Source organism: Podarcis liolepis, assembly GCF_965112155.1.
Source record: "Podarcis liolepis genome assembly, chromosome: 16".
Taxonomy (NCBI): Eukaryota; Metazoa; Chordata; class Lepidosauria; order Squamata; family Lacertidae; genus Podarcis; species Podarcis liolepis.
In genome coordinates, this window is record NC_139567.1 from 43,419,994 (window position 1) to 43,440,609 (window position 20,616).

The 20,616-nt window shown below is 52.9% G+C and overlaps 3 protein-coding genes across 6 annotated transcripts in view; 2 read left to right on the forward strand and 1 right to left on the reverse strand.

The window, feature by feature from the left end:
- The window catches only part of GIT1 (GIT ArfGAP 1), a 49,284-nt gene extending 45,866 nt beyond the window's left edge, over nt 1-3,418 (forward strand). For 2 of the 4 annotated variants that reach the window (XM_083479868.1, XM_083479866.1), the window contains 2 exons: nt 440-506; nt 1,881-3,418. In XM_083479868.1, the coding sequence (XP_083335994.1) occupies nt 440-506; nt 1,881-2,093 (280 nt within the window). In that variant the 3' untranslated portion in view covers nt 2,094-3,418. The remainder of the gene's footprint in view (nt 1-439; nt 507-1,880) is intronic. The other 2 variants (XM_083479869.1, XM_083479867.1) reach the window with 1 other exon arrangement.
- Nucleotides 3,419-4,286: 868 nt separating this feature from the next.
- TP53I13 (tumor protein p53 inducible protein 13) lies at nt 4,287-13,480 on the reverse strand. The gene is made up of 6 exons (XM_083480072.1): nt 13,355-13,480; nt 11,827-11,901; nt 7,413-7,541; nt 7,054-7,218; nt 6,356-6,965; nt 4,287-4,620 (listed from the first exon to the last, which is right to left on the reverse strand). Exons 1-6 carry the CDS (start codon nt 13,448-13,450, stop codon nt 4,502-4,504), a joined length of 1,194 nt encoding a protein of 397 aa, XP_083336198.1. The 5' UTR covers nt 13,451-13,480; the 3' UTR covers nt 4,287-4,501.
- Nucleotides 12,915-20,465, forward strand: ABHD15 (abhydrolase domain containing 15). The gene is made up of 3 exons (XM_083480054.1): nt 12,915-15,615; nt 15,737-17,091; nt 18,881-20,465. Exons 2-3 carry the CDS (start codon nt 16,244-16,246, stop codon nt 19,404-19,406), a joined length of 1,374 nt encoding a protein of 457 aa, XP_083336180.1. The 5' UTR covers nt 12,915-15,615; nt 15,737-16,243; the 3' UTR covers nt 19,407-20,465.
- Nucleotides 20,466-20,616: the final 151 nt, after the last annotated feature.

A 20,616-nucleotide genomic window follows, 5' to 3' on the forward strand; every position in this document is an offset into this window, starting at 1 on the left:
GCCTGCTGCATCTCTGTGTGATTCTCAGTTCTGGTCTTCCGCCTAGCCAGCCTCCGCAAGGTTGTCATTCTGGTATACCTTTTGCTGTTGCTGGCATGCAGTTGTTCGCGCTGGGGAGACAGCGGCAGGATTTGGCTCCTTTCGGAGGACATCTGCCTGTTGTGTGTCTCTGCACGAGTCCCTGCTCTGAGTTTGCCGCTTCCTTAGCAAGGAGGGGTTCCCAGATCTGGGACTTGGGGAGGCGGCGGATTCCCTCAAATGCTCTTAAGAAATCAGAATTGCTCTGCTGAATAAAGTTTACTTTCTTCTTTAACCCCTAAAGGGATCTTTGGGTAATGTGGTGACTGGGGTGGGGAACTGGCAAGACCTGCAACGCAGCTATGGGGAAAGGAGTCAGTGCTCTGGGCCTGGGCCTCATTCTGTCCCTTCTTAACCCCAGCAGCTTCGTCCCCTGTTCGGAGAAGATTCACGCTGCCGTCACGGAAATGGCGTCGCTTTTCCCCAAGGTAGGAGAGAGCGGGAGAGGCACTTCTGCCGAGAGAGGGGTCTGGGTGGGGAAATCTCCTTCCCAGCCCAGGAAACGTCCTCAAAATGAGCGGACTCCACTCCCAGGGGCTTTTCCAGGACGTAAAACCTCCCCAAGGATGTTGCAGAGCTTGGGAAGTTTCCCCTATGAGGAAAAGTTGCAGCACCGTTTGCAGTTTAGAGAAAAGACAAGCAAGAAATGGCGTGGTGGAACTTTGTAAAACGACGCCTTGCGTTGAGGTGGTGGATCGGGAAAAACTTTCCTCTCTCGTACCACTAGAAATCGTGGGAGATTTGGGGCAGACAAAGGAAAATCCTTTTTCAGGCAGTGCAGTTAAACTCTGGAACTCCCTGCCACAGGAGGCAGGCACGACCACCATCAGTTGCTGGAAAGTGCAGGGAGAGTTTTCTCTCCTGCCCGGATCCTGCTTATAGGTTTTTCACTGGGGCATCTGTTCGGCCGCTGTGAGAAGAGGATGCTGGTCTAGGCGGGCCATGGGCCTGATCCTGCAGGCTCTCATATTCTTAAGGGGCTCCTTGGAAGCAGGAAGTGATAGTCTAAAATAGGGCCGGGGGGCAGCAACATGGGACCCTCTCCCACCCCCCAGCAGCCAAGCTCCAACTTCCACCTCCCTTCAACCGCCCCCCCCCCCATTATTTTGAATTTTTACATACACACAAGAGATGAACAAGTCTAACCACTGCGATGTTATTTTCCTATGATCGAGCAGGATACAACTTTTAGGAAATGCATTTTGAAAAAATTGACCGCCTAATGACGACTTTTGGAAATGTAAAGCAAAACAGGCAAACATTCTGCACATGTTTTTTGGGTTGGTGAAGGGTATTGTTAATTCAGGCCCTTACTCCGAACTGGCTGGGTGTGCAGGGTTAATTCAGGCCCTTACTCCGAACTGGCTGGATGTGCAGGGTTAATTCAGGTCCTTACTCCGAACTGGCTGGATGTGCAGGGCTAATTCAGGCCCTTACTCCGAACTGGCTGGATGTGCAGGGCTAATTCAGGCCCTTACTCCGAACTGGCTGGATGTGCAGGGCTAATTCAGGTCCTTACTCCGAACTGGCTGGATGTGCAGGGCTAATTCAGGCCCTTACTCCGAACTGGCTGGATGTGCAGGGCTAATTCAGGCCCTTACTCCGAACTGGCTGGATGTGCAGGGCTAATTCAGGCCCTTACTCCGAACTGGCTGTGTAGGCCAGACAAAAGTCCCTTTAGTCAGCAGTGAGGCTGGGAGGCCGCCTTGTGAGTTCACGATAAGGAGGTTAGACTTGAACTCTGGACCTCTGGACTTGAGTTGGGAGTCTTACGCCACTCTCCCTTTCTGCTCCTTCCGCAGAAGCCGGCTCTGGAGACGGTGCGCAGCTCCTTGCGCCTGCTGAACGCCAGCGCCTACCGCCTGCAGAGCGAGTGCCGCAAGACGGTCCCCCCGGAGCCCGGGGCCCCCGTGGACTACCAGCTCCTGACCCAACAGGTCATCCAGTGTGCCTACGACATCGCCAAGGCCGCCAAGCAGCTGGTCACCATCACCACCCGCGAGAAGAAGCAGTGAAGGGCGGGCAGGCGGGGGGGCGAGGCTGGCGCAGCCCCTCTTCCTCCCCGCCCCCCAGCTCCTCCCTTCCCCACTGGAGGATTTTGGGGGGTACAGCCACTTGAAAGTGTCCTTTCCCCACCGACTCACCCGCCCCCCTCCCTGCCAATCAGCCCACCTGCCCAGACTGGGTTGGATCAACACTCCCCACTGCAGCTTGTGGGGGGGCAGGATCGGGGCCCTATAGGGCACACGCCCCATGGCGCTGGGATGCCTGCGCAGTGAAGAAATCTCCCCCTGTAAATATTCCCATCTCCCATCCTTTGGCACTGGGGGGGCGTACCTGTGTGGCGTTCAAGATCCGGGAGGAAGCAGGCCAGAGAGCCCCCGCCTTGCATGCAGAAGGTCCTGGGTTCAAGCCCCAACGGCATCTCCAGGCAGGGCTGGGAGCGAGGCCCCTTGCCTGAACCCCTGTTGGGCTGCTGCCGGTCAGTGCAGACAGTCCTGGGTGGACAAATGGCTTGGACTTGTATTTCGTTCGTCATCATCATAATCAACCCCGCCTGTGCTGTCTGCTCGGGGCGGTTGCGAGTTCAAGTCTAGAACCCCTAGCTGGAGAGGGGCCACACAGTTCATGTAGCCCAACCCCCCGGAAGGCAGGAATACGCAGCCCATTGACCCAAGTCGGCTCCAGAGGCAGATGGAATTGACACATCCAGACACACCTGAAGGGCCGCAGGTTAGCTTTTCCTGCCCTTTTTAGCAGGGCGGGGGTCCTCCTGAAGGGAGTCAAATCTCTCCCCCCCCCTTGCAGACACTACTCTTCCTCCTCCTCTTCCTCCCCACCTTCCCATATAGTGCGTGGAACTGTTATGTGTCCCATTCCTGACCCACCTGACCACGCACCGATATATATATATGTATAGAGAGATATATAAACACCAAATGTATTTATCTCACCACGTTCCCTCCCCTAATAGTGTTAACACTGGAATTACAACGTCTAGGTGCTGTGGGTCGGGGCATCATTCCCCCCCCTCCCCGGAAACCTCCGGCTGGATCACTACTCCCCACCCCCACCCCAAATCCCTCCATCATTCCTTTTTTTTGGGGGGGAGAGTATGGGGTCTGCCTTTGCCTCCGTAGCAAAGAATCAGTCCCCCCCCACTTCCCCCTCACTGGCCAGTCGTGTTCCCCCCGCCCCCTTGAAATCTGTGAAGTTTTTCAGGCCATTGAGGGAATGTGGGGTGGGGGAGACACATGGCTATGGAGGGCTGCATCTGGGCACTGCGCTGGAAATCTTGTTTGTCCTGTACATTTGTAACAAATAAAAAGATGTGAGCATCTCCCGGGGTTGCCCCGTTGGAATAACTTATTTCCTCCCCTCTAAAAACGGCCACACCATATAGAGGTCATTTGAACCCGTTACCCTACCCACCTAGAACCGGCTGAATCTCTTGTCCGCCCTGGAAGATTCCTGTGTTTTGAGTATGTGCATGTTCCTTGGATCTAGGACAGGAATATCGCCCAGCGGTAGAGCAGAAGGTCCCAGGCTCAACCAGTGCAAGGCAGTGTGGCATAATGGTTAGAGCCTTGGATTAGGACCTGCGAGAAACCAGGGCTCAAATTTATCCCCATGCAGCTCACTGGGTATGACCCTGGCTCAGCCTTGCCTACCTCACAGGGTTGTTGTGGCAATTAAATGCAAGGGGGGAGAACCCCGTACGACACCTTGGAAGAAAAAGTGTTGTGTCAATGTAATAAATGAATGCCTTAAAAATACCCCCAGGGAGTGACTGCCAGTCAGTGCCAGGAGGCAGGCCCTTTGCACCTCTCTCTGCAGCCTAGTCCCAGGTGGCACACACTCTCCTTTAGTACTTTGGCCAGGCTGGAAAGTGTCCTTGAACTTTTGATAAAATCAATGAATTGTAGAGCTGCAAGGGACCCCAGGGGGTCATCCAGCCCAACCCCCTTCTATAAAATTCAAGGAAAAGAAAAGTTTCAAGGGGGAGGCTCCTTTTCCTACCACTTGCACTTCCCTGGCTGCTGGCATGCAGCTCACAGGACAGTTTTCGCTACCCCAAGCGCCTAGTCCTCATGGGTATAGAAAACTGACCCACGCAAAACAGACTGGGCTCTGGGCCTGCAGCGCAAAGCGTGCCTTTCCCCCCGATCTGCAAACCTCCCGTTTGCTTTAGGGATGCCTCATCCTGCTTTCGTAGCAAAAATAAAAGATTTTATTGCGTAAGAAAAACAAACGAAAGCAAGGAGCCAGCTCCTCCGGAGAGTAAACAGACCGCGGTCAGGCTGCTGTTTCACCGCAACGCCAAAGTTTCGCCCGCAGACGACCTCCTCCTCTTTGCTCCGTTGGCAAAGCCCAGATTTCCGGGAGGCCTTCGGCTGGACGTCTCCACCCAAGAGGGTCGTCCCTAATCTGAGCTGTCGCTGGTGGACGTCGGCAGAAGAGGCGCCTTGGGTGGGAGCTGCTGCTGCCGACTTCGCTTCTTGCGCCGGGTCTGGGCGGAGAGGAGACGCCGCTTGATCACAGCTGCAAAAGGAGAAAGGAGCGGAAAGACTTTGCAAGCCGGCAGGAAGAGGGGAGGCCAGCCCCATTGCTGACCCCCTGGAGCCAAGTCTCCTGTCGACTCTGGGCCCGTGGAGATGTGGAAACGTAATAGGGGACCCTCCACGCCTCACCACGGGGCCAAGCAAAGCAGTTATCCCCCACACACACACTGCAGCCAGCCCCACTTAATTTTAGGCAGGGGACCACATCGCTGGGATGCAGATCAGTCCCTGGTCTAAATCACAGCATCTTAAAGTAGGACTAGAGATATCTCATCAGGTATAAAACCGATCAAACAACTGGGTGGCAAACACAGAAGACTCTTCCTGAATGAAAATTTGCATCTGGGTCCTCACTAGCTGATGGCTGTTTCCAAATTACAGTGGTACCTCGGGTTAAGAACTTCATTCATTCTGGAGGTCCGTTCTTAACCTGAAGCTTTTCTTAACTTGAGATACCACTTTAGCTAATGGGGCTGCTGTGCCGCCACCGTGCGATTTATGTTCTCATCCTGAAGCAAAGTTCTTAACCTGAGGTACTATTTCTGGGTTAGCAGAGTCTGTAACCTGAAGCATCTGTAACCTGAGGTACCACTGTATTATTACTATTAGTAGTAGTAATTTATTATTTATGACCTGCCCATCTAGCTGGGTTTCTCCAGCCACTCTAGAGGCTCCCAAGAGAGTAATAATAATAATAATAATAATAATAATAATAATAATAATAATAATAATAGCAATAAAAGATCAAACATTAAAAGCTTCCCTAAACAGGGCTGCCTTCAGATGTCTTCTAAAAGCCAGATAGTTGTTTATTTCCTTGGCATCTGGTGGGAGGGTGTTCCACAGGGCGGGCACCACCACTGAGAAGGCCCTCTGCCTGGTTCCCTGTAACTTGGCTTATCGCAATGAGGGAACTGCCAGAAGGCCTCGGCGCTGGACCTCAGTGTCTGGGCAAAATGATGGGGGTGGAGACGCTCCTTCAGGTATACTGGACCGAGGCCGTTTAGGGCTTTAAAGGTCAGCACCAACACTTTGAATTGTGCCTGGAAACATACTGGGAGCCAGTGTAGGTCTTTCAGGACTGGTGTTCTATGGTTCCAACCTCTGCCGTGAACTTTTCCAGTGAGGGATGGCCCACCACACCTCTAGGTAACTGGGAGGTGGGCTGCCTGAATGCAGAGACCCCTTCAGCTATGCTAGACGGTAACTGTGAATATTCACCCCCAGAATGACTTTGCTTGATCCAGAAGTGCTGCAAAATCTCAGGAAAAGCTGTGGATCTCCTGGCACTGCTGGACTCCCCTCATCCCTGACCCACTGGTCATCCCGGCTGGAGTGCTTGCAAGTTGGGAGTCCGGCAGCACCTGGAAGCCAAAGTTTCCCCACCCGTCTGCTCTAAGCCTTCACCCCTCTTGTCAAGCACAGAGCAGGGGTAGGCTGCATCTTGTGGCAGAGTGTTCCTCAGTTTATCAACAGCCGGCAACCAGCATTTCCCACCCCCCTCGTCAAGCACGGAGATTGAGTAGGCCGCATCTTGTGGCCAGGAGTTCCGCAGGTTATCCAATCTTAGATTGCTACTGTAAATATCCAACGTTTCCCCAGAGGTTAAAATTGGGCACTGAGTGAGCTCTGGATATGTGTATATGCTACAACTGCCCCACTGCATGGGGGGAGGGCTGAGACCCCCCCACACACCTTCCCCACGGGCCACTCACCAGCCACTGTGTCGCTCCCCTCCTCGGTGCTCGTGGTCCAGTAGAGGCTTCTGCCACGGCGGCACTTCCGGTGGAGCCGAGTGTAAAGGATGGCGAGGGTCAGCACCACCAGCAGGAAAGTGAGGGCACTGGCTGCCCAGGCCGCCTCTTCGGTGCGTGGGGTGCGGACACGGACCCCCGCTTGGGACCCTCTGGCTTCCTTCCTGCCTTCGTGGCCTTGCACTTTGCCGAGTCCTCCATCCGGACACCGGCATCCCGTGCCGCCGGCCGCTCTCGCCTCGGTGCGCAGGACGGGCAGCGAGGGGCGGATGTTCTGCGTGACGAGGGGCTGCTGCCCCAAGAGGCCGCCTGGCAGGGGCGTCGCACTCGGCTGGGCCTGTCCGCCGAGGTCTATTGACTCCGAAATGCCCTTTTGCTCAGCCTGCAAGCTCAGGGTAACGGGAGACGGGCCTTTCATGGGATTGGCGATTGCGGAATGCCTTCCGCCACCCACATCTGCTTGCAGAAGGCCATCTGCCCAGCGACGAAGAGCCCGGCGCTTCCTACCCGGTCTCCGCGGTTTCCGGGGATCACGGGCAGCTTCCCAGCATTGGAGCAGCTTCTGCAAAGCCTGGGAACGGGAAAGAGGTGCAGGATTTTATCGGTGGTGATTCCTGCAGCGCTCTTCCCCTTCCCTCACCAACCAACCGCCGCCTCACCTGTGCCAGGTGCGTCGGGCACAAACCTCTGCCCGCCGCAGACGCTCGCTTCAGGAAACGGCAGCGTTCCCCACCTGTCGGGGGCTTCTCAGAGGTCTGCTGGGCCATGTGGCTCTCAAGCCAAGTGACGGCCTGGGCCACGTCTGCTTTTGCCAGCGGCAGGGGCTGCAAAGCAAGAGATCTGGTTAGCCAAAGTAAACACAGCCCCTTTAGCCGTGATTTCTGTGGCGGGTCAGACTAGATGACCCTCGGATCCCAACGACGGTTCTGTGGTTTCCTCCTCCCGCTCCCCAAATCCTGGAGGGCCGATAGCAGGGACTCTTCTCCCTTGCCTGGCAGCCTCTGCCCAGCACACTCACCCAATGTCCTGTGGGGCCGTCATGCGGGGCTCGGACCTGGTGGGGCAGGCAGGCTCGGGCCAGGAGGGTCAGCTGTCTGCGGAGGAACAGGGGAGAGCAGTGGTGGTCGAGAAAAACGATGCCCCCATCCTATGGAGAGATGACTTTTTAAAGGAACGAAGACACACACTTACCATTTATTGATCTTGGGTTATATCTCCTAAAGGTCAGTCCCCCAAGCGCATCTGCCTAGGGGTTGGCAACCCTTTTGGCCCTGGCAGGCCGGGTCTGGAACTGGCAGGTGGTGGTAATAATAATAATAATAATAATAATTATTATTATTATTATTATTATTTATACCCTGCCCATCTGGCTGGGCTTCCCCAGCCACTCTGGGCGGCTTCCAACAAAATATTAAAATACCATAATACATTAAAAGCTTCCCTGAACAGGGCTGCCTTCAGGTGTCTTCTAAAAGTCTGGTGGTGGTTGTTCTCTTTGACATCTGATGGGAGGGCGTTTCACAGGGCAGGCGCCACTACCGAGAAGGCCCTCTGCCTGGTTCCCTGTAACTTGTTGCTTCTCGCAGGGAGGGAACCACCAGAACCTCAGCGTCCGGGCTGAACGATGGGGGTGGAGACACTCCTTCAGGTATACTGGACCGAGGCCATTTAGGGCTTTCAAGGTCAGCACCAACACTTTGAATTGTGCTCGGAAACGTACTGGGAGCCAATGTAGGTCTTTCAAGACCGGTGTTGTGTGGTCTCGGTGGCTGCTCCCAGTCACCAGTCTAGCTGCCGCATTCTGGATTAGTTGTAGTTTCCGGGTCACCTTCAAAGGTAGCCCCACGTAGAGCGCATTGCATTAGTCCAAGCGGGAGATAACCAGAGCATGCACCACTCTGGCGAGACAGTCTGCGGGCAGGGAGGGTCTCATCCTGCATACCAGATGGAGCTGGTAGACAGCTGCCCTGGACACAGAATTAACCTGCGCCTCCATGGACAGCTGTGAGTCCAGAATGACTCCCAGGCTGCACACCTGGTCCTTCAGGGGCACAGTGACCCCATTCAGGACCAGGGAATCCTCCACACCTGCCCACCTCCTGTCCCCCAAAAACAGTACTTCTGTCTTGTCAGGATTCAACCTCAATCTGTTAGCCGCCACATGGGGCAATGCATGTGCCACAAGCAGACATGAGACAAGGAAGGCAGGGGTTTGAGCTTGGCAGGTTACAAGACCAAAAGCTAGCACACCAAAAGCTGGCATCCCCTTGGGGCATCTGGCTGGCCACGGTGAGAAGAGGATGGTGGAATTTATGGGCCCCCTCTAGCAGCCAGCCTCTCCCAGGCTCACAGAGTAAGGATATCAGACAGACAGTGTGGTGTAGTGGTTAGCGTATTGGAGTAGGACCTGGGAGACTGGCGTTCAAATCCTCCCACTCAGCCGTGGGTGACTCTAGGCCAGTTGCCGCCTCTCAGTCTAACCTACCTCACAGGGTTGTCGTGGGGCTTAAATGAGGAGTGGGAAAGCATCAAGCAACTTGGAGAAAAAGGCGGGATATAAACAAATCTAAGGGGGTTGGACTAGATGACCCTTGGTGTCCCAACTCTGCTGGGAATCACAAGTGAGGAGAGCTGCCTATGTTGTGCTCAGGTCTTGCTTGTGGGCTTCCCCAAAGAGGCATCTGGCAGGAGGTTGATCTCGATGGGCCCCCTTTGGACTGATCCTGCAGGCTCTCCTTATGTTCTTATGGAACCTCCAGGTTCAGAGGCAGTCTATCTTGGCTGCTGAGTTTTTAAGGTGTGTTTGGCCACTGTGAGGACAGGAGGCTGGACTAGGGGGGTCCCCTTTGGCCTGAACCAGCTTCTTTCTGAAGTTCTTACTGGGCCAATTTTACACAAGTCAATGGGGCCTGATCAGCTTGGGAACGATCCCTTTGCCAGCCGAGTTCAAAATGCCTCCTCCGTCCCCAAAGCAGGTGGCAAGAATCCTGGCACAAGGAAGCTTCTCCGTTCTTCCCATGTTTCTCTGTGGGGAATGAGGGGGAAGAAGGAGAGTGACCGCCTTCAAAATGCCACCTGGGCAATTTCTCATTGGCCCAGAGGAAGGAGGGAGGCGCCCCTGGCTTTGGGTGGGGACCAATGGGAGAGAAGCAGGGGACACCCTTTTCCCGCCTCTGCATGCTTTGGGAATTAAAGGAGAAGGGAAGAAATAGGATCCTCCCGGAACCAGATCCCCATCAAGTCTGAAGCCAGACTGGAGGCCCCGATCCCACACTCCAAATGCAAGCCGAATAGGTCAAGATACAGCAAAATTGTGGAAAGAAGCCTCCAGGCACTGTTTCAGTACCTGGAGACAGAGGGAAACTAATTTGTTCACTTGGGTATTTGCTGATCACTAAAACCAAGCTTTCACCATTAACCCCTGGACTGATTTGTCCTTTTAATTGTCCCGCTTTTATCAAGAACTTTAACCTAATTGTCGTTGCAAATGCAGCTGGAATTTGTTTGGCGAAGGGCAGTGCAGAAGGGTTTAAAAATAAATAATATGCATTAATAGGCTGAAGAGAACAGGTCAACACATATAAGGTAAACACACTGAGAATCTGCTGTGGACACAAACTAGGGTGGCCTTAAAAGATGGGGCAAATTCACAGAGAAGAGGGATCTCAATGGCTACTGTCCACAAGGTAAAGGTAAAAGTGGATGGCTACATGGGTGGTGCTGTGGTCTAAACCCCTGAGCCTCTTGGGCTTGCCGATCAGAAGGTCGGCGGTTCAAATGGAACCGATGGAGTGAGCTCCCGTTGCTCTGCCCCAGCTCCTGCCAACCTAGAAGTTCGAAAGCACGTCAAAGTGCAAGTAGATAAATAGGTGCCGCTCCGGTGGGAAGGTAAACTGCGTTTCCGTGCGCTCTGGTTTCCGTCACAGTGTCCCATTGCGCCAGAAGCGGTTTAGTCGTGCTATCCACATGTCCCAGAAATCTGTCTGTGGACAAATGCCGGCTCCCTTGGCCTGAAAGCAAGATGAGCACCGCACACCAAGGTCGCCTTTGACTGGACTTAACTCCCAGTTGCTGGGAATCCAAAGTGGGGAGTGTTGCTGCTGTGCTCAGCTCTTGCTTGTGGGTTTGGCTTTGGGGTACCTGGTTGGCCACTGTGAGAAGAATCATAGAATCATAGAGTTGGAAGAGACCACAAGGACCATCGAGTCCAACCCCCTGCCAAGCAGGAAGCACCATCAGAGCACTCCTGACATATGGTTGTCAAGCCTCTGCTTAAAGACCTCCAAAGTAGGAGACTCCACCACACTCCTTGGCAGCAAATTCCACTGTCAAACAGCTCTTACTGTCAGGAAGTTCTTCCTAATGTTTAGGTGGAATCTTCTTTCTTGTAGTTTGGATCCATTGCTCCGTGTCCGCTTCTCTGGAGCAGCAGAAAACAACCTTTCTCCCTCCTCTATGTGACATCCTTTTATATATTTGAACATGGCTATCATATCACCCCTTAACCTCCTCTTCTCCAGGCTAAACATGCCCAGCTCCCTTAGCCGTTCCTCATAAGGCATCGTTTCCAGGCCTTTGACCATTTTGGTTGCCCTCCTCTGGACACGTTCCAGTTTGTCAGTGTCCTTCTTGAACTGTGGTGCCCAGAACTGGACACAGTACTCCAGAAGAAGATGCTGGACTAGAGGGGTCCCCTTTGGCCTGATCCTGCCAGGCTCATTTCTCAGGTTCTTAAACTCTGGAATGGGGCACACACAATCCAGCTTCCTGCAAAGTTCAGCTTATTTACATTCCTATTTACCTAAAATATTGTTACACCATAAAACGCCCAAGGCACTGAGCAACGTTTAGAAGCCAATATACGGGTTAGCAACCACGACGCGCGCTAGCAAAATTAGGAGATAAAAGAAATTTCTAGAACAAGCACTGGGAATAAGATGAGAGGGAGGGGATGCGAAAATAATACAGAGAGAGAAAGATACCAGAGTCAAAGCATACCAGGCAGAACAACATCAGAATCTCACCCACCAGGTACCAGGCGGGTCAAACAAACATTCCAGGAAAAGTTAAGAACCGTTTCCAACCAAAATGCCTCTCTTTAAATTAAAAGGTGTTTCCAAGGCACAGGAATGGCTATCAGAGTAGGACCCTCCCAAATATATGCTTTTTTAAAAAGCATGTGATTCACACTCAAAAGCTAAAGGAGAGTAGTATGAATGAGGTTTTGATTCCTTGCCGTGAATTGCAAAACCAGAATAAATTATGGAAAATCATGCAAACTGACTGGAATTTTTGATGGTGTGGGCAGGAGAATTTGGCTTCTTGGGGTATGAGAATTTGGACACCTTGTGTGCAAATGTTTTATTTTGTGGTACCAATGCCCCTGAAAATATTTTCGGATGATTATGGCTTCAGAGCTACTAGCGTTCTACCTGCTGAGGGATTGGCCAGGATACCCCACGACAGCGATATTGCTCTTCGGAGGGGAGATCTTGTTGAAAACTGGGCTGCAAGGAAGAAAACAAACAACAACTTAGAATTTCCTTCCCCCCAAAGATCTCTCTCTCCCCCCACACCATGCTTTTTATTCACCAAACCCTCCTTTCCAAGGCAAGCTATGTTTTGTCCTCACCTCTTCAATCCTGCCCTTAACCCAGAACCATGAGGACTAGAACCTGTTTCATTTTTAGGGGAAGAGCCATGGCTCAGTGATCGGACACCTGCTTTGCATGCAGAAGGTCCCAGCTTCAATCCCTAACAGCATCTCCAGGATGGGCTGAGAAAGGGGTCCCTTTCTGAGACCTTGGAGATCCACAGATGGTAGTTGTGGTCCAAAACCTTCAGAGGCCCCAGGGAAGGGCAAAAGGCACCCTGGAAAGGCTATTTGCCACTAATCACACCAAGTGCAGAGTTTTGAAATTTGACTAGGAGAGGGAGCCAGCATGTTTCAACCTCAGAATGTGAAAAATTTGAATGTGTTGCTTTAAAAGCAGGGGGGGGGGCGGTTCTTCCTTTCTGGTTTATTAGGAGCAGCCAAAAGCCCCAACTGCAGCTCACGGATTGGGCCCAGAGGAGAGCATCCTGACCCCATGGAAGTGGTCCACAGCAGGCATTATTTGCCCACCCCTGTCTCCTACCATGTCCTGCCAGCAACCTTTAATGGCCAGTCTGCACCTAAACAGGTTTCAGCCAAGCTTTTAATAAGGCTCAAAGCCTGATAGTCCTATCTGCTCCTCTGGAACCCCAATTAACAGGCAATGCATTGGAAAGGAAGTTTTATTCAGAATAGATCCACTAGACTTAACGCTCTTAGTTTACTCACGTCCATTATTAGCGCCTGTGAGTCTACTCTGCGTATGACTAACGCTGGATCCAACCCAACAGGCCGAGTGGCGACTTGTTTTTCGTTCAAAAGTTTGTTTTGGTACTAGTCTGCTACTTTATAAAACGTGTGCACTTAACCCCCACCCCCCACCCCAAGACAGCGCTTGGATCACTGACGTACAGACAGGAAGGTTTGGGCGGCGGGAGAGACGATCGAGGGTTTGCCCAAGAAGATGTGTGGCTGGAATTTAGGAGCAGCCTCTGAGCACGTGCAGAGCGTGCCCCACAGCCTCACAGGATTCACGGCCCACCGCCTTCGGAGACTCGGGACCTTCTCTTCGGGGCCAAAACACACAAGCTCCCCCACTCCCACCCCAAGCCCGACTCCGGCTCTGTAACCGCTAGTCTCCGCTCTCCTGGTCAAACGAGGGGTTGAAAAAAGCAGCAGCCGCCGAGAGCTTTGCAGCCCCTGAAATCAACAGATCACCGGCGAGTTACCACTAACTTTTAAGGCCACCTCGGTGCAATGGGTCTACTCTGGAGGCGGACTTAGTAGCGCCTCCCTCCTTGGTTGGCAGGGAGGGGGTCGCGAAGGGGCAGAAAGGGAGCGAGAAGAGCGCGCCGCCTCTGCCTCACCTTCCCCGCCTCGATGCCGGACGCCAGGCTGAGCAAGAAGAGCAGGATCGGGGGCCCCGGAGGCGGCGGCAGCAGCAGCAGCAGCGGCTCCCCCATCCGGTCCGGCGGCGGCGGCGGCTGGGCTGGGCCGGGGAAGGCTGGGCTGGTCCCCCGGGCGCCGCCTCCTCGCGCTCCTCCCGTGCGCTCTGCGCGTAAAAGCGCACCGCCTGGCGGCCGTAGGAGTTCCGGGCGCGCCGGACCGCAAGCTCGGCGGGAAGGCGGAGCCTGGGAAAGAGCGAGCCGGGTGGCTACGGGCCAGGGAGGGAATGCCGTTTCGCAAGCGCGGATCGCCTGGTGAAATCCCTCTTTACCAACTCGAACAGCTGGAAAGGGGAATCGGACAAATGCACGGCCGGAGAGATCAGTGGCTGCCAGCCATGAGGGCGAGCAAGCATCTCTCCCCGCTGGAGAGGGCGGGTGCCCTCGGGTCTCACTTGCCGGCTTGCTAACGATGCAGCGGGTTGACTGCTCGAACAGGAATCCCGGGCTAAACAGGCCTTTGCCCCGGTACGCGGCAGCCAGCAAGCTCTTCTGAGGTTGCTTTTATTCATTTTATTATGATAATATCCTACCTTTGCCCCAAGGAGCTCCACGTGGTTTACAGAGTCCTCACTCACACGGATTTTATCCTCAAAACAATCCTGGGAGGTTGCCTTCTTTGGGCTCGTCTTATGGAACCTCCAGGTCCAGAGGCAGTCTATCTAGATTCTTTAGGGTGTTTGGCCACTGTGAGAACAGGATGCTGGACTAGATGGGCCCCCTTTGGCCTGATCCAGCAGACTCTTCTTACCTACTTACTTGGAAATAGTGGCATGCTCGTCCTTGAATTTCTCTGCATTAAAATTAGATCCAAGCAGTCAGTCGTCTTGATTATTAATTTTCACATCCACTGTTTAAGGAGAGGAAGGCTCCAGAATACCAGATGGATGGAAGTCAGTTTTTGATCAGCCTTGAGTCATAACAGCCAGATGGACGCATTGCGAGGAGCGTGGGGAACGTCAGTCTTCAGCCTCTTGATTTGAAAACAGAATAATTAGCAAGGAACAATTAAAGGCTAACTAATTCCCCCAGTGATGGCTGGTTGCCATTGGGACTGATAGGGCAGAAGGCAGGGAGTTTAACAGTAGGGGGCGCCAGAGCCAATGACAGGCAGAAACAACAAATTCCAGTTTTGTCCTCAAGCTTCCCACTTCACCCCCGCTGAAGTCTACAAGGGACAACACTGAGACTAAAGGGGAGGGGGAGCTGATGGGTAGGGCCACCCTCTGGACTGGATGAGGGCATGTGGGGGTTGGTGGAGCAGTGCCCTATTTCCCCTCCAGGACTAATCACCACCGAAAACAACTAGGAGCAGCACATTTGGGGTGGGGTGGGGAACACACTTCTAAAATATATTTTGGTCCTTTTTTTTGAGCTGTGAATTGCATGCAAAAAAATTGGATGTATGTGAAATCTGATGAACAGTTGTGCCCCGATTGCAATGGCACCAAACAGGAATAAAGCCCAAACCAAGAAAAAAATAAGGCTTGCAATAACTTTGCCCAGATTTTGTAGAAGTTTGCAAAAGAAAGAAAGAAAGAAAGAAAGAAAGAAAGAAAGAAAGAAAGAAAGAAAGAAAGGCATCTGCAGCCAGGCTATCTCCAGCAGCCACCTGTTCCCTTAAGTCAGGTGTGGAGAACCTTTGGCCCTCCACAGAAGTCTAGTGTCCAGATCAAAGGACGTGATAGAGCCACTCTAGTCTGCCTTGATCAGACTGCACTTGGAGTACCTGTGTCCAGTTCTGGGCGCCACAATTTAAGAAGGATGTTGACAAGCTGGAAGGTGGGCAGAGGAGGAGGAGGAGGACCAAGATAACCAGGGGTCTGCAGACGGAGTCTTGCGAGGAGTGGTTGAGGAAGCTGGGGATGCTCAGCCAGGAGGAGAAAAGACTGAGAGGGGATGTGAAAGCCGTCTTCAAATATGAAGGCCTGTTGCAAGACAGGAGATTCCAAGTCAACATTAGGAAGAACTTCATGAGGGCAAGAGCTGGTTGACAGTGGAACAGACTCCCTCAAAAGTGGGTTGCCTCTACTTCAGTGGACGTTTTTAAACAGACGCCAGAGACTTATCCGTGAGAAGTTCTTTTGCTCTGATTCCTGCATTGCTAGACTAGATGACTCTTGGAGTTTCTTCCGATCTTACATTTCTATGGTTCTATAAGTGCTGATGGACTACAGCTCCCAGTGGCGTAGCGTGGGGGGTGCAGGGGGGGCCGGCCGCACCGGGCGCAACATCTGGGGGTTAGGGGGCGCAAATTACTTGCCTTGCCCCGGGTGCTGACAACCCACGCTACGCCACTGACAGCTCCCATCATCCCTGGCCATTGGGGCTGATGGGAGTCGTGACCCAGACCTTGTGGCTGAACGAGGCAGAGTACAAAAACAGGAGGCGCTGGGAGAGGGGGAATAGCTAATATACAGGATAATCAGTGCTTTTCTTCTGGGGGGGAAATGGTGCTGGTACTCACAGTTAGTGCCAGATTTTTAACCAGTACTTTTCTTACAGGAAAAAATGTGCCTATGCTACATACCTTTGTATACCCCCAGGAAAAAAAAGCACTGAGGATAATCATCCCCCTTTGGGCCTCTGGAAGCAGAAGGTGAAGAGCTCTGGAAGCAGAAGGGTTAACCCACTTGCAGGAGCAACACCCATCACCCCTGCTTTCCTGCCCGCCCCCCCCCCCCCGCAACCCTCAGACAAATAAATTATTTGCTTAAGTAACCAAGCACCAGTTAGCTCCAGAAAAAGCTGGCCAGACTCGCAGCAAGTTCTAGTGAGGTGTTTGCCTGAGGCCCCAGCAGCCTAGAGGCGATGGTTTTTTGGGCTGTGGGCTGCATCCTTCTGGCCCTCCTCACCTGGTGGTTCTGGCAGCCCCAGGCTCCTCCCGGCAGATCCACCGATGGCAAGAGGCAGCAGCGAAGACAGGGACTCACAGAGGAGGAGCACAAGGCTGCTGGAGTCCCTTTGGGAGAAGAGCGGGGGTCTCCTGTAGGGGGCTGCCGCCTCATCTGCAAGCCCTCTGCCCTCGCTCAGGCCCTGGTCAAGAGCTTCTGCCGCTCTGCCCACCTGGAGACCAAGCGGTGGTCCTGGAAGCGGTGGCCAAACCTGCAGACTGCTGTGCAGCTCCTGTGGCCCCCGGATCGCCCACTGGAGTTTTCCAGGGACCACCTCCAACTGGCGGACGAAGGCATCGTTGCGTTGGATTGGGTGTCCGGACCCGTGGACGGAGGCAGGAAAGCCACTGACACAGCGGTTCTCCTGGTGGTGCCCAACGCCACTGGCGCGATCAGCAGGAACGTCCAGCAGCTGTGCCGACTGGCCCTCCGGCAAGGCTACCATCCGGTCATCTTCAACCGGCGTGGGCACAACAGCTGCCCACTGACCACCCCCAGGCTGCAGCCCTTTGGCGACCCAGACGACTTGAAAGAGGCAGTGGCGTACATCCGGTTCCGGCACCCCACCAGGACCCTGTTTGCCGCGAGTGAAGGGTCAGGGTCAGGCCTGCTGCTCTCTTACCTGGGCGAATGCGGCTCGTCCAGCTACCTGTGTGGCGCTGCCTGCATCTCGCCCATTCTGAAGGCCCAGGACTGGTTTGAGGCCGGCCTCCCTTGGCTGTATGAATGGAGTCTCCTCCTGCCCCAGAAGAGGAGCGTCAGCAGGTGGGTATTCCCAAAGCTTCTGGCACAGCCCTCCCTCCCACATTTGTCTGATGAAAATAGGAAAAGCAGGACATGGAGGGATCAAATCAGAAACCGGGACGGCTTCTGTAAATCCGGGACTGCCCCTGGAAAATAGGGACACTTGGAGGGTTGGGAATAGGGCCTGAACCAGTAGTATGCGGTGACATTTTTCGTAGGGGAAGAGTTAGGACCAGAGGGACCAGTGAGGGAGATGGGGGGGCACATGTCACAAGCATGATGCCTTGATGGCCTGGTGTTGCTCATGTGAGCATCATGCCTCCCTCCCTAACCTGGACAGAAGCTTTCCAGGCTTTGGGCACAAGGAGAACATTTAGAGGACTATCTTAGTCTCCCTAGTCCACTGACCACATGCCAATAGCCTGAACTGGTGGTGGTGCACCCATAAAACTCCTGAAGGCCCCCTAACACACATACTGCCCCACCCCATGGCCGTTATGTGGTGAAGGTGGTTGCTACCCCCCCTTCAGTTCCTAGAGGTGATGGAAGAAGCGAAAAGACTGACACTCTTTCCCACTTCCTGCTGTGGCTTTGTGGTCTTCAAAGCCCAGATTTAAATTTACAGGATCCAACTTTTAATTAGATCTCTTTGAAAAAGCAAAGTGTGGGTGCCCCCCCTTTCATGTGGGGGAAACCAATCCGGGGTGGGAAGTGATGAGAAGCTCAACAGGAACTCCTCCTTCAGTTCAGCTGTGGAACTCCCTGCCACAGGAGGCTGCAATGGACACCGACTTGGTTGGCTTTAAGAGAGGATTAGACAAATTCATGGAGGAGGAGAGGGCTGCCGACGGCTGCTAGTCATGCTGGCTCTGCTCTGCCTCCAAAGTGGGAGGTGGCAATGCTTCTTCTGAATGCTGGTTGCTGGAAACCACACGAGACATTGCTCTTGAGATCGAATCCTGCTTGCAGGTTTCCCATAGGCATCAGGGTGGTGGCTTTGAGCATAGCACGTTGGACTGGATGGGCCACTGTCCTGACCCAGCAAGCTTGCCTTCTGTGCTTAAAAACCTCAATGACCCCTTATAATAATAAATAATAATAATTTATTATTTATACCCCGCCCATCTGGCTGGATTTCCCCAGCCACTCTGGGCAGCTTTCAACAGAATATTAAAATACAATAGCCTATTAAACATTAAAAGCTTCCCTAAACAGGGCTGCCTTCAGATGTCTTCTAAATGCCAGATAGTTGTTTTTCTCTTTGACATCTGGTGGGAGGGCGTTCCACAGGGCGGGCGCCACCACCGAGAAGGCCCTCTGCCTGGTTCCTTGTAACCTCACTTCTCGCGATGAGGGACCTCCGCGCTGGACCTCAGTGTCCGGGCAGAACGATGGGGGTGGAGACACTCCTTCAGGTATACAGGACCGAGGCCGTTTAGGGCTTTCAAGGTCAGCACCAACACTTTGAATTGTGCTCGGAAACGTCCTGGGAGCCAATGTAGGTCTTTCAAGACCAGTGTTATGTGGTCCTGGTGGCCCTTCCCAGTCAAGAGTCTAGCTGCCGTGTTCTGGATTAGTTGTAGTTTCTGGGTCACCTTCAAAGGTAGCCCCACGTAGAACTCTTGATGGTGCCTCTTGGATAGAGAAGCAGGGTGTTTGCAGAAATCAGCCTCTTGTGCAAAGGTACAATTTGCATTTGTTGCCCTGCTTGCTTTCCCTTCCGGCCCCACTCACCCCTGGCATGTGGCCCCCTGGAAAATGCGGAGCCCAGCCTGAAAAAAACTTCCCCACCTGCTGCTCTGTGTTCCAGGTACACCGAGGCCCTGGAGAAGGTGGTGGAGATGGACAGGGTCCTTGGGAGCAGCTCCTTGCGAGCTTTTGAAGCTGCCCTCTTCTGCCCACAGCGGAGGCAGAAGATGAGCTGGGAGACCTACTGGGCCAGCAATGATCCCCTGCGGGACGTGGACGAGGTGGCCGTGCCTGTCCTGTGCCTCTGCAGCGCCGATGACCCCGTCCGGGGGGCTCCCGAGGACACAATCCCATGGGAGCTCTTCCAAAGCAACCCTTTCTTCTTCCTGCTGCTGAGTCCGCACGGAGGACACTGCGGATTCCTCGGGAAAGATCCCCAAGGCTCCTGGGGTAACGCAGTGGTGCTGGAGTACCTGCAGACCCTGGCGGAGTTTCTCCGAGGGGAAGAGAGGGTGAAGGACAAGCCCCGCCGAAGGACAGCCACTGCCCAGCATCGCTGCTGCCGGCGGCGCGGCCCTCTGCGGAACAGGGGGGCCGCCCTGCGTGGCCTCGACCTCTTCAGCTGGCAAAGGTCGTACACACGGTGACAGAGCAACAGGCTGCGCACGACTTGTGGAGCAACCAGGAACCAGGAATCCTCAAGGGCAAATGAGCCGGGTATTTTAAGGGATGTAAGGGTCTCTGTCCTTGCGGAAAGGGAGCGACAGAATATTTGGCCCACATCGTTCTTGCCTGTGGTGCCCATAAAGACAGCTGAATTTTGCTGCAATTCTTCTTTTTTTCATTTTTTAAAATTGATTTTCACAGAGTTATAAACACAACAAACTTACAAATAAACTTACAAATAAACTAAATAAATTAACTAACAAATAAACAAACATAAATCATAACCTTATTACCTGTAAAGCTAATCTTGCTAACATTGTTAAGTGACTTCCTCGTATCCTCCTAGTTGAATTTCAATGCATATCATTTTAACAGTTTTCCAAATCAAAATTCTTATAAACTTAATCACTTAACATCATTTTATCTTCCCAATTCAGCATTAAACATGATAATTCATCACATTACTTATTTGAATCCTAAGCCTAACTGGTAATTGCAAGCTTTTTCCAATTAATTTAACTTAACGTATTTAACTAAATAATCATTAAATTTAGTCCATTCTTCCTTTCTCTGCAATTCTTGCATTGAACAAGGTGGGACTACCGGTAGATGCCTCTCTGACTCCCTTTCCAACGCTACCATTCTTTGAATTAAATGGGCAGCTCCTGTCATCTCAAAACCTCCAGGAAGGGCTTCTGAATGGGATCCAACCTACCTTGTTGCAGATTTGAACAAATTATTAGCAGAGGCTGTGATTAGGTTTCCCCCTCTGGCTGCTTAACATGGAAGGAAAACTCCCCCCTGGTACAGCTGTCCTGTCCAGCTGTGGTTCTTGTACATTAGCTTTTTTTAATCTGGTTCCTGATTTTTAAAACTCTTCGCTCACATGTTTTAAGGTATCCTGCTGTATATCTTAGCTAAGGTATTCCTTGTGCAGTATTTTACATCATTTCTGTCTTACAACCCACTTGTATGTTAGGATACTTGGTTTTGTTTTGCTTGGGTCCAGGACGGCATCATAATAAAGAATCTGTTATCTGACGTTGGGAAATTCTGGATTACTCCGACCTGCTCTTGCGATTTGGAACAGCCTTCCACGGGGCTGCAGTGGGCAGATGGGGGTTGCCATTTCAACTTGCTACAATGCCCCCCAGCCCAGGATTGAATGAAAACAGTGGTTGTCCTTTATCT